Genomic DNA, 11,076 nt, shown 5'->3' with positions numbered 1-11,076 from the left:
TTTTGACTTGCAAGTGTAACGCTATACAATGGGCGAAATTACACTGAAGCTTGAGGTGTTCTTAACCCTCCCACGTATATTTACAGGTGAATAAGGTGTTAAATGGTGTTAAGTTTGTAAAAGCTTTTGGGGTGCAGTCCGGCAGTGTCACCACCAGAGGGGGCAGTGAGTTCCAGTCTAACTCTCGTGAGATATAAAAAGTCACATTATTTCATATTCGACATTCTTATATATTATCAGGACTGCGTTATAATAAACAACCGTGAAAACAAACATTCAAGCTAGAAGATAGACTTCGTTTTTTTTTTGATGCCTCAGTGTGTAGTTATGGGATATCATACTATCCTGGGAGTTCCCTCCTTCACTATGATATGTTCCAGGTCCATCAAGACCCCATGTGAAAATGTTTGATTATGGAGGATGGGGAAGTATCTGATTCTGCAGTAGGAACCTAAGAATAGCAAAACCATAATTTAAGCTAGAACAATCTACATAGTATCATCAAAACCACTAAAGTTTCCCCGGGTATTTTACATTTTAGCGTCATAACGATCAGTCAACTACAAGCACTTGTCATGACCAGCGATCAGTGTAAGTATTTCAATAACAAATTGTCTTATCTAGCTGAAGCCTGGCATCAGGTGACACGGCTGTGGTACGGAAGGGTGACCAATCCCATATCCAGTTTTCTTCTGTGTTTCATTCTTTCTTCTGTTAATTTAATAGTTATCAAGATGATGAGTCGGCAAGTTGTCCAGAAAGGCATAACACAATCACCTCTGTCGGATTATATCATAATAGTAATAAGACACCAAAAGACAAACGGGAAGATGAATGAAAGCAGCAGCACTGCCTGCATTATAGATTATAATACACATTATATGTAGGCTGACACCCTAAACACTATATTTGAACTTTCTTTTGTTCCATCGTGGTTTAGGATATAGGAAATACATTAACCGGCTGACGTTCTTTACTTTAGCCCCGTTTTCCTTGCGCCTGAACTAAAAATTTCAGAAACATGCCACATAAATGACTAATTTTACATCACTGCCCCCACCTCCACCCTGTGTTTATGGAATTTGCATGTTCTCTCTCTCTCTCTCTCTCTCTCTCTCTTTCGACGTCAGGGGTGTCAAACTCCAGTCCTGGGGGGTCGGAGCCCTGTGTAGCTTAGTTCTTTCCCTGTTACCCCACAAATGATTCGGCTCAAGAGCTGTGTGGTAATTAGCACAAGGAGTTGCAAGTGTGTTAGATGAGGGCAAACCCAAAAATGTGCAGGGTTCCAGCCCCCCAGGACTGCAGTTTGACACCCCTGCTCTATGTGATCCCAGCTTCCACCAGCAGTCTGAAGATGTGCATCATCTATAAAAATTGGTGTCCCTAACTTGCTTGTGGTGGACTGGCATCCTGTCCAGGATGTACCTCTGCCTTGTGCCCTTTGTTGCCTGTTATAGGCTCCATGACTCCACAGAGGTGAATAGCTGAGATATCTAACTTGGTTTCGCTGGTCGCCGCTCACATTAAACGACTCATTAGTTAGCAAATATAATCAGCGATTTCACCAGACTTTATAGCGCCACCGTGAGGTCAGTCATCATATTCCCAGTAAAATCGGAATACTTTATGATACTGCCGCGCAGAAATTACATTCGAGGGACGCGTAAGTGTGAGGATAAAACAGTGGAAGGCGTTATCGTTTGACCTTAACGTTACAATAAGTTAAGTAAATGAGGCTCGGCTCCTTTAAGAATTAGGATTTGGGAGTGACGCGGTTATGAAAGACAGTTTATCCTTCTTTGCTTTGCAAAGAAAACCTAGTCGGCTGGATAGACTGCTTGCTAGACGGGGGCGGGGGGCACGAAACATTTGCCATCACACGAAAAAGGACACTTATGGGAGGAGTCTGAGCGTCGACTGCATATCATCGTTTGAGAACAACACGTCCGCAGGATTTCGGGATAAGTTTGCGCGGAGTTTCTTTGTGTTGGGGGATATTGCTGGTAACGAGGCGGGTACTTCAGCATGGATTGGGGCACAGAGCTGTGGGTAAGTTCAGGATTAAAATAAAAGAAACTAAAATAGCCTTAGGCAAAAATGCAGGTCAGATTCTCTAATCTGCGTCTGTGGCCAATTGCTTTAAGCGGGCTGCCACTTAGTAGTAGCTATAACATTTTAACTTCTCTTGCCTGGTGAAACATGTAACTGTTTAGTGAGTTTTAAAAAGTTATTTTTCCCTACCCTTCTTCACCCGTGAGCCCCCGATCACTCCTTTTCCCCGTGTTGTTTGTGCGGTTCTCCTCCCTTTTCGCAGTTTATAAGTGACACATCTACAGCTAAAGCCGCCCCGAGTGGCTCCAGTATGGCCTTCGCCCACCAAGTTACCGAGTCCGGCTGCCGGTTAAGTTAATAACTTATCCGGTCCATCCTTTTGCCTTCATGCGGTCAAACTCAATGTCGGGGGGTGTGGATGGAAAAAAGAGAAGCGTACTTTGTAATACCCCCTTAAAAACTATGATTTTACAAGTGACCGATTTGTTTCATTTATTTGTGCAGTAGTTATTTGACTGTTATAGCACGATCATTTCAGGCACGCTGAAGTGGGTTAAAGGCGGCTGCGGTGCTTAACTAGTACAATAAGGATTTCTCAATCAGCAATGCTTAAAAACATTTTTAAATGAGCATAGAAGAGAATTCCTTTGTCATTTACAGTACAAGGAAATTTCTCATGAGTTATAGTATGTTATGATTATTAAGATGAGTTATAGTAATGGGACAGACATGCAATAAGTGTTTCAAAAGAAAGGTGTAGATCGACGTATGCGGATAACCGTGGGTGTGTGTGGATGCGTCCCTCTGTTGCTTGGTAATAGTGTTTTCGTTTTACCTTAATTGAATGTCCTGCTTTTTTATGAGATTGAAAAAAAAAACAATTGGTAAACTTTCATTTAGTTTAGTGAGTAATGAGACTCATTGTAGCGTTTCTCGAGTATCATATAGGATATAGAATTAGTAAATATAAGATGTTTAATCGGGGAGAAAAAAATGTTGATCTTAGGCTATAGCAGAGTCGTAGTACTTCTTTAGATATGTGGGTGAAGGAGAGAAAGTCGGTGCTTTAAAATTTTGGAATTAGGGGAAAAGTTCGCGGTGAGGATGGCGATTGACGGTGGTGACTGAGGCGGACGTCCGGTTAGGTTCTGTGCCGATTTTCTGGATGACTCTTGATTTGGGACTAATTGACGATCGGACCCTTTGTTCGGGTGCTGAGTCACGGCGTTTGGGGCGACGCGTATGATTCATGAGAAGCTTAATGAAACAGTCACTCGGATATTACTTAGTAAGTTTGTTGAGGGCTGCCATGATTTGCGTATTCCGCCATGCGAGAACCTGTGAGTGGTGATGTATCAGCAGTTGGATGGGTGAACGTCGGCGTATGTAAAAGTGTTTTTTTTTTTATCTCTGATGGATTTTCGGGCGGGTGGGGTCTCACTTGGGCTTAGGTCGCACACAAGACATGAACAGTATCGGTATTCCTTGGTTGTTCTCGTTGTGAATAAAGTCTCGACCCCACCCACCCCACATGCTAGATCATAACATATGAAGTACACCTGCAGCTGCCTTGGGCATCTCAGTGATCCGCTTTCCAGACCCTGTCTTTCTGCAGCTTCTGCGTCCACGCTGACCCGTCCGTCGGTGATGCTCTAGTTTAGACAAGGGGGAAGTAGAAGAGAGTTTCTGACCTCATTAATATGCCCCCCCCCCGCCCGTCCCACCCCAGCTGCTTCCTTGTACAGGAACGCCAGCCTAATTAGTACTGCCCCAATTTCCAGCAGTCAGGACATGCAGTGTTGTTCGTGAATTTTATGTTCACTTTTGTCTTGCTGTTAACCCTGCACACCCCCAGTCGGTTTGAAGACAGGCTGTTTAGTGACACTGATGGTGTTTATGATCAGGATTTGCTGTTCAGTGTGTGTTCGGTGCCTGTGACATGGTGGGACAGGTTGATGAGGAAGAGGATTTGTGGTCTCGGAGGGTGCAGAGGCAATATTTACATAGATTTCCACCAGAACCTGTTTCTGGGATAGTGCTTGCTCCGTACTTCCTCATGGGAAGCTTTTCCAAAGCATTTGCCCATAAAATTAGCTGCTCATCTGATCGTTTTCTTCCAAAGTGACCTGTGGATTTTGCACATGCTCCGGGCATTTGTCACTTAAGTTTACTGGAGCTAAGAGCTTTGGGTTTTGAACCAGCAAACTTTGTGTGTATTTGTGTGTCGCTCCTTACTCTGCAATGTGCCCCCTGGGCACTGGAGCCCAGACTAGCCTCGATTCTCATGCTCTTGTCACACGCAGCCTGTTTCCTGCATCGCTGACTGGTGGGATTGGGGCCATTTTGTGCTGTTGCTGACTGTGAGGCCCATCCCTGGTTTGTGACCTCGACAACACAGCATGACAGGGCAAGGATAAATGGTTTTGTGTGACGGCGACTAAAGGCATCGACTTTCGGGAAATAGTTTTGGGTTGAATCTTTGCCTGGCCCAGTGTGACACTGCGGCCTTTATTTTCATTTAGTCGTTCTTACACGTATACAACTGGCAGTGCAATTCTGGCAGTAAATCTGCAGGTTTGCAACCTGCTAGTTCGATTTCTTTTCCTCCTCAAAGGCAGGGTGAGTGTTCATGAAATTTAAGTTCTACCGGCTGTTTTCCTTACAGACGATGGCTCGCGTTGTAGTGAAAGTCCTGGTTGGTGGAGCCACTGCTTCCTCTGTGCTGGGCACTGTCCAGTGGATCCATCCGCCACTGCCTCACAGCAATCCAGTGCCTGATCAAGCGGGGTGATAGTCTCAGGGCTGAAGAGATTCCAGAGAGTTTGTCACGTGCCCAGTAAACAATCAGTGACATTAAGCAATGAAAATCTTACCCTGCTGGGGTTTTTATTCATCTTAGTAAAAAGTGGTTCATGCAAGTGAACGTGTCCTTTTGGTCCCCGGTAAACATAAATTAAACAAAAAAACACAACACAAGGGCAAATTAAGATGCTTACAGTGGAATGAGGAATACTAGTAAAGTTATGAATTCATGCATAGGTCTAAACACAGTGCGATGTAAACAATATACAAACAATGTAAACAATATACAAAGTAAAAGAATAGAACATCTAGTTCAGTGAGAGGTAGATAACCGGACAGTCTTATGGGTGTCCTATTAGTCCCATTTAGTTATTAGTGCGACAGACAGTAGTGACCTGCACCTCTGTGTTACCTACCCTGGCCAGTATCGAATACTTTTTCCTTATGTTATGATGTGGATGCTTTCACATGGGAGTCAGACTTTGTTTAAAAATGTGATGCCAAGTTAGTTTCTTTAAAGACTTAGATGTGATTTTAGGTGCCTCTTTGGGAAATGGTGTCCAGAAATAGGGGATTTAAATGGGTCTGACCCACATTGACCGTTCAGCGTGTGCTGTAGGGTTTCCCGTTGGTGTGTGAGATCTGTGGTCACTAGCAAGGCTTGGCCAAGTTGCTATTCAGAACACAGCAATACCACAGTCCTGTCGTACATGCCGCTGGCTGCTCTGTGCAGGAACGGGGAATCTGATTTGAGAAGCTGTGTCTCAGGTAGTTAGAAATTATTTGACTATAATCTGAAATCAGGATTAGTGCAGGGAGTCACGTGGGCGGCTCGGTGGGTAGTGCTGTCGCCTCAGTCCTGTAGTGGCAGGGGTTCGAATCCCACTTCCGCTGTTTCTGCGCTGGTTGCATGCTCTCTGCCAAGTCAGGTGGCTTTCCCCCTCTGTCCAAAGATGCACTTTGGACAGCTGATCCTGTACAGCCTTGCGGTCTGTTCCGCCTCGGACGGGTGCTCTAACCAGGATAAACAAATGCACGGGAGTTAAACTTTAAGGTCGATTTTATTTTTGTTTTACTTCTTAAACTGGTTTGTGTTGCAAAACTGACCCCCTTTCTGAAGCCGTTGTTTCTACAGGTGGATTTAAACGAGGAAATGCAGGCAGACTGGTTTGGGTTTGGTCTCGCGCAGCCAGTTGAGTTCCTGACAGCTCTATTATTGTTCTGCTTATAGGGAAAAGTGGCTTATTACCGAAAAGGGAACTTTTTATGGAGGCTTCTTTCGCATCACCGACGGGCACAGAGACTGGGGTGCCCCCCCCCCCCCCCCCCCCGTGCCAGCTCTCGTTTCTTGATTCTTGTTACGAATCGGCCTCCGTTGTCAGTTTGAAACCGTCTTTAGTGTTAACTGAGTAACCCCGTCTAACACCACCGGGTGGAGTGTCGGGGATCGACGTGGCTGAACACGTTCGGGGAGGGATTCCTGACTCCCCCTCCCTTGGTCTGTATGCCAGGTAGTTAGTGTCGAAGGGGCGCAGCATGTCCACACACGAGGAATCGGAACCCAGTGTGATGAGAGGAGGATTCACCCTTGTGGGTGAGGGTGGAGGGGGGTAATTATGATCTATTTGTATCCGCCAGTTCCTTTAGGTAGACTTGATCTTCGTTGATCTGTAGGGAGAGAATCCTCTTGCCTTTTATAAACCATTAGGGTGATGGGTGTGACACATTGCAGGTCAGTTTGGGGTCAGGGATTGTCTGTGCAAGAGTGACAGTGGTTGTGTTTTTTTTGTTTTTTTGTTTTTTTTCTTGTCTATTTGCAAACCAAAAATGTATCGGAGCAGGGTAGGTGCTTTGCCCCACCCCCCTTTCCTCATTGGTGGAGAATTTGAGGGTAGAGTTGACAGTCGCATGGTTTGGGATGCGCTCGCCGCAACTCTGACGCGCTGTGTGCATGGGTGGCTCAGCAGGGGTGGATGTTGTGGGAGCCGGGTTCGGATCTGGCAGGAGTTCTGTTTTGTCGAGTTAACGTTTCTGGGGTGCCCCCCCCCCCCAGTCCAGTGTTGTTCCCTGCTTTGTGCCCATAGCGTCTGGGAGAGGCTCCAGATCTTAGCGACCCTGCATAGGACATGTGGGTACAGAAGATGGGTGGATGGATGGAGCTTATATTTTCCTTCCACTTTTTTGTCAGTATACTTGCTTCTGGTTTCTCATGATATTCAGATTGATTCAGGTGTTCCATCCGTGCTCTGCAGTGCTCTGCCCTATCCTCCAGTGCAGTGTGTACCCTGCTCCATGTCCTGTGCTTTTCTGTGTCTGCTCCAGATTGATGACACCTATAATTACCAGCTCCCTCCGTTATAAGGGTGAATACGCATGCTCTGCATATCCTCAGTATCAGTGCGTTCCTCCGGGGATTTCGGTCCTGGCCTTCAGGCAGTGGTGCCGACGTGTCTGTCATGTGGAACGCTCGCTCGGTTGCCTGGTATATGTAGTTCCGTGGTGCAGATTTGTAGTTTTTTTTTCTCCCCCTTCCTAGACCAGTGGATATAACTGTGTTTACCTACTACTTAGGCTGCAGACTGGTTCTTGGGGGTGTGTGTGGCTGCCAGGGGTGGGCTCTCATTACTGTGGTGGGTAATAAGCCCCACCCATCTTAATGCCATCTTTCCCCACAGGACCAATGCGACACGATCGATAAGCACACGCAGTCCGGCCTGGAGCTGGTGGAGAAGTATGTGAAGTTTGTGAAGGAGCGGACGGAGATCGAGCAGCAGTACGCCAAGCAGCTGAGGTGAGGCTCCCAGCCCTGAGCCTGTGTCCGCGAGGCCACTATGCCGGACCTCGATGGTGATCTCCGGCCAGCTTGAAGTTCCCTTTCATTCTTTCACACTCTCGCCCTCTTCCTGTTGTTTCCCATAAATGGCACTATCTTTTGCTCCTTCCTTGGAGGAAGTGGGAGTGGCTAAACGTCTGACAAAGAGGATGTAGCGAGGGAAAAATGACAAACGCTGCAGTTGTGGTTTGGAGAAGGTGGCAGCGGTGGCCCTGTTCCCCAGGGGTGTGTGATGACCCATGACCCTCTGGAAGGCTTTCGCAGTCGTGCCCAAGTGGGTGTTGAACAGCGGAGTTGGATACATGCAGAACCCATTAATTAAATTTTCTTTCCTTTGTGTGACGGGTTTTTGAGAATGTGCTGCTTTTTGTACGTCAGCGTTGGCTGTGCAGGGGCTCGTATCGGCTGCGTAAACAGCAGAGTTGTTGCAGATTGAGGGCAGGGGGTGGCATTTACATTTCTGCCTTTTTTTTTAATTGATCGCTAACTTTTCACAATCCTCTCGGTATTCAAAGGAAAGTCATGCATTTGCTACATCCTCCTTGTTGTTAACTGATTCCTGATTGCTAATTAATTACTAAGTGCTTTTGGATGTTGCGGATATGAACTGTGAATTTTTCCCCTGGTTTGCACGGGTTATCGGTCCGAATCTTGATTTCGCTACGCGACAGCGAGCTGGATGGTGGCCCCAACTGTGTAGAAGTGTGAACTTGCACGTTTTCACTTAAAATTTTTGCTATTAATTGCGCTACAACTTGCCACCCCCCCTCCAACTCGCGCCTGTTGCATCCCAACCCTCGATCTCAGTTAACGGTTGGCGCGAGGCAGGGGTGTGCTGGTTTTCTCAGGAGAGGGCATGGACGTCGTGTCCTTGGTGTTGATTCCTGCTGACCTGTTCTGACTGGATTGTCCCTCTTGCAGGAACCTGGTTAAGAAGTACGCGTCAAAGCGAGGCAAGGACGATCAGGAGAACAGGTGAGAGGAGCTGGTGCTTCAGGCCCACCGGGAGAAAGCTGGGAACAAGCGGCAGGAGATCTGTCCATACTTATCCTGGTCAGGGTGGCGTGGGGCCCTGGTGCCTGTCCTTGGCAGCGCTTGGCACAGAGCTGGGGCACAACCTCAATGGGCTTTACACATGCAGGCATACTCTGTGGATAATTTAGGGATACCGGTTAACCAAATGCAAAGTGCCACCAGGAAATTTTACAAGTATTGCAAAAAACAAAAAATAAATTTGCATTTTCATCACTTCTACGCCAATCATGGGACTTATGGCAGCTTTTGGGGGCTAAAGAATCTTCTGGAAGGACTCTGGGCCGCTCCAAAGGCCTGGAACCGACGGTTCTTGTGGTAGTTCTCGCCCAGATTAGAAGCAGGACAGCTGGAATGTAGGTTTTTCTTTTTGTCATCCTGGAGTTGATTCAGCGCTAGGTGGGCTGCGTACTCCTCGTGTATCACGGGGGTGCCGCTGGCCTGTTGTGGGGAGGGGCCGTGTCTTCTGTCCCTCAAGCGGCTGGAGCTTGGTGCCGTGCCGGTTTGGGTGGAAAATGGGCTACAGCATATATCAGATTACAGCTAATGTGCCGAGATTCTCCTCTCGCTGATCCTTCTTCCAAACACTTCACCTCCAGGTTCACCAACCACCAGTCCTTCCAGGACATCCTGAACGAGATGAACGACTACGCCGGGCAGCGAGAGGTCATCGCTGAGAACATGATGGTCAGGATCTGCTGCGAGCTGACAAAGTACCTACAGGAGCTGAAGCAGGAGCGCAAGTCGGTGAGGGAGTGAGAGATCTGAGCAGGAGATCGAGGGGTGGGGAAAGAAGAGTGCAGATGGGGGTGGGGGGATTATTTTTGCCCTCACCCCACTGCCCTCCTTTGTGTGCCTCCTTGTAAAGGTCACATGACTGCGTTACAGTGCATCATGGGGATTTCCAACCAACATGGACACTGGTCTTCTGCCTGAGACTAACATTGAGTGAATCTCAATGTGCTTGACCGTACTTGTGTTGTCATGTGCCCGTTTTATGTCATCTTCCATTGTCGAAGACCAGTTCCTATATTTAAGAAAAAAAAGTACAGAGGATGGTAAAAATCCCTGGATCTTGGCCTTGCTCCGCCCCAAATATCAAGGATACATCAGTTACATCCTTGCCGAACGAGACCAATCCCATGACTCATTGTACCCCAATTAGTTCTTGGAAGGCGTGTTAACAAGGTCTTGCCAATACTGCAAGTATGATCTTTGCATTCTTGGTGCCGAGATTCGCCCACTGTCATCGTTTGTCTGGTTCCTTTCACCTCTGACCATGTACAACCGTGACCTTTGACCTCTGCAGTATCTACTGGAGGCAAAGAGAGCCCAGCAAAGCCTGGAAAACGGCTACAAGCAGCTGGAAAGCGTGAGTGACGATTCGACCGTCTGTCTGTTTCATCTGCCGCTTCGTAGTCACATGGCGCAGGAGGCGTGCGATTGGCTGCTGGTAGGTGAATGTTGGCGCCCCCTCTTGTGCAGAGTAAGAAGCGCTTTGAGCGGGAGTGGCGGGAGGCGGAAAGGGCAGCCCAGTACGCAGAGAAGACGGACCAGGACATCAACGCCACCAAAGCCGACGTGGAGAAGGTACCGGAAAGTGCCGGACCTGAGATGATGTGCGCCAGTCCCTTTAATTACCACCTGATAAGAGATGAATCACCCGGAAGGTTCCAGCAGTATGATGGATAAAGTCCCCCTGTCATGATTTCATTTTTAAGTCTATTGTTCATTTAGTTAATTGATCGAATAGAATAAAAACTGGTTTTCGAACAAGTAGAAAGTGACAGTACTGTCTGTTGGTCCCCTCTCTCCTGCCCTGTGATCCCCCCCCACCCCCACGTGCAGGCCAAGCAGCAGGCGCACCTGCGCACGCACCTAGCAGAGGAGTGCAAGAACGAGTACGCCTCCCAGCTGCAGAAGTTTAACAAGGAGCAGAACCAGTTCTACTACAGTAGCATCCCACAGGTCTTCAACGTGAGTAGCCCCGCCCAACTACGTGCCAGGACACGCCCCTACGCTGGAGACGCTGTGTTTCATTGGTGCCTGAGGGGCCCTGAACGTGGCTGGTTCTTCTCCCGGGGGGGTTGAAAGGAGGCTAGGAAGGGACAGCTTGAACGGGGGCAGCGGGTGGAAGGGTGGTTTGAAGGTTTATGTGCTCGTGTAAAATGTCCGCCTGCGGGACACAAATTTTGCTGCCCACAGAAGCTGCAGGACATGGATGAGAGACGCGTCCGCCGGCTTGCGGAGGGATACGCCCTGTTTGCTGACACAGAGAAGCAGGTGCTGCCTATCATCGGCAAGTGCCTGGAGGGCATCACCAAGGCGTCCGGCAATACTGACAGCAAGCAGGTAAG

General features: G+C 47.9%; 1 protein-coding gene across 3 annotated transcripts in view; it reads left to right on the top strand.

The window, feature by feature from the left end:
* The first annotated feature begins 1,791 nt into the window (after positions 1-1,791).
* trip10a (thyroid hormone receptor interactor 10a) overlaps positions 1,792-11,076 on the top strand; it is a 14,400-nt gene continuing 5,115 nt past the window's right edge. For 2 of the 3 annotated variants that reach the window (XM_048991251.1, XM_048991250.1), the window contains exons 1-8: positions 1,798-2,049; positions 7,530-7,645; positions 8,609-8,662; positions 9,319-9,466; positions 10,029-10,091; positions 10,205-10,309; positions 10,568-10,696; positions 10,925-11,071. In XM_048991251.1, coding sequence (XP_048847208.1) covers positions 2,026-2,049; positions 7,530-7,645; positions 8,609-8,662; positions 9,319-9,466; positions 10,029-10,091; positions 10,205-10,309; positions 10,568-10,696; positions 10,925-11,071 — 786 coding nt within the window. In that variant the 5' untranslated portion in view covers positions 1,798-2,025. Of the gene's footprint in view, positions 2,050-7,529; positions 7,646-8,608; positions 8,663-9,318; positions 9,467-10,028; positions 10,092-10,204; positions 10,310-10,567; positions 10,697-10,924; positions 11,072-11,076 lie in introns of all 3 variants that reach the window. The other variant, XM_048991249.1, reaches the window with a different exon arrangement.

Source organism: Brienomyrus brachyistius, chromosome 22 (assembly GCF_023856365.1).
Source record: "Brienomyrus brachyistius isolate T26 chromosome 22, BBRACH_0.4, whole genome shotgun sequence".
NCBI lineage: Eukaryota > Metazoa > Chordata > Actinopteri > Osteoglossiformes > Mormyridae > Brienomyrus > Brienomyrus brachyistius.
Note: the sequence above shows the minus strand (reverse complement) of the source record. Positions and strands in the feature narration are given on the sequence as shown.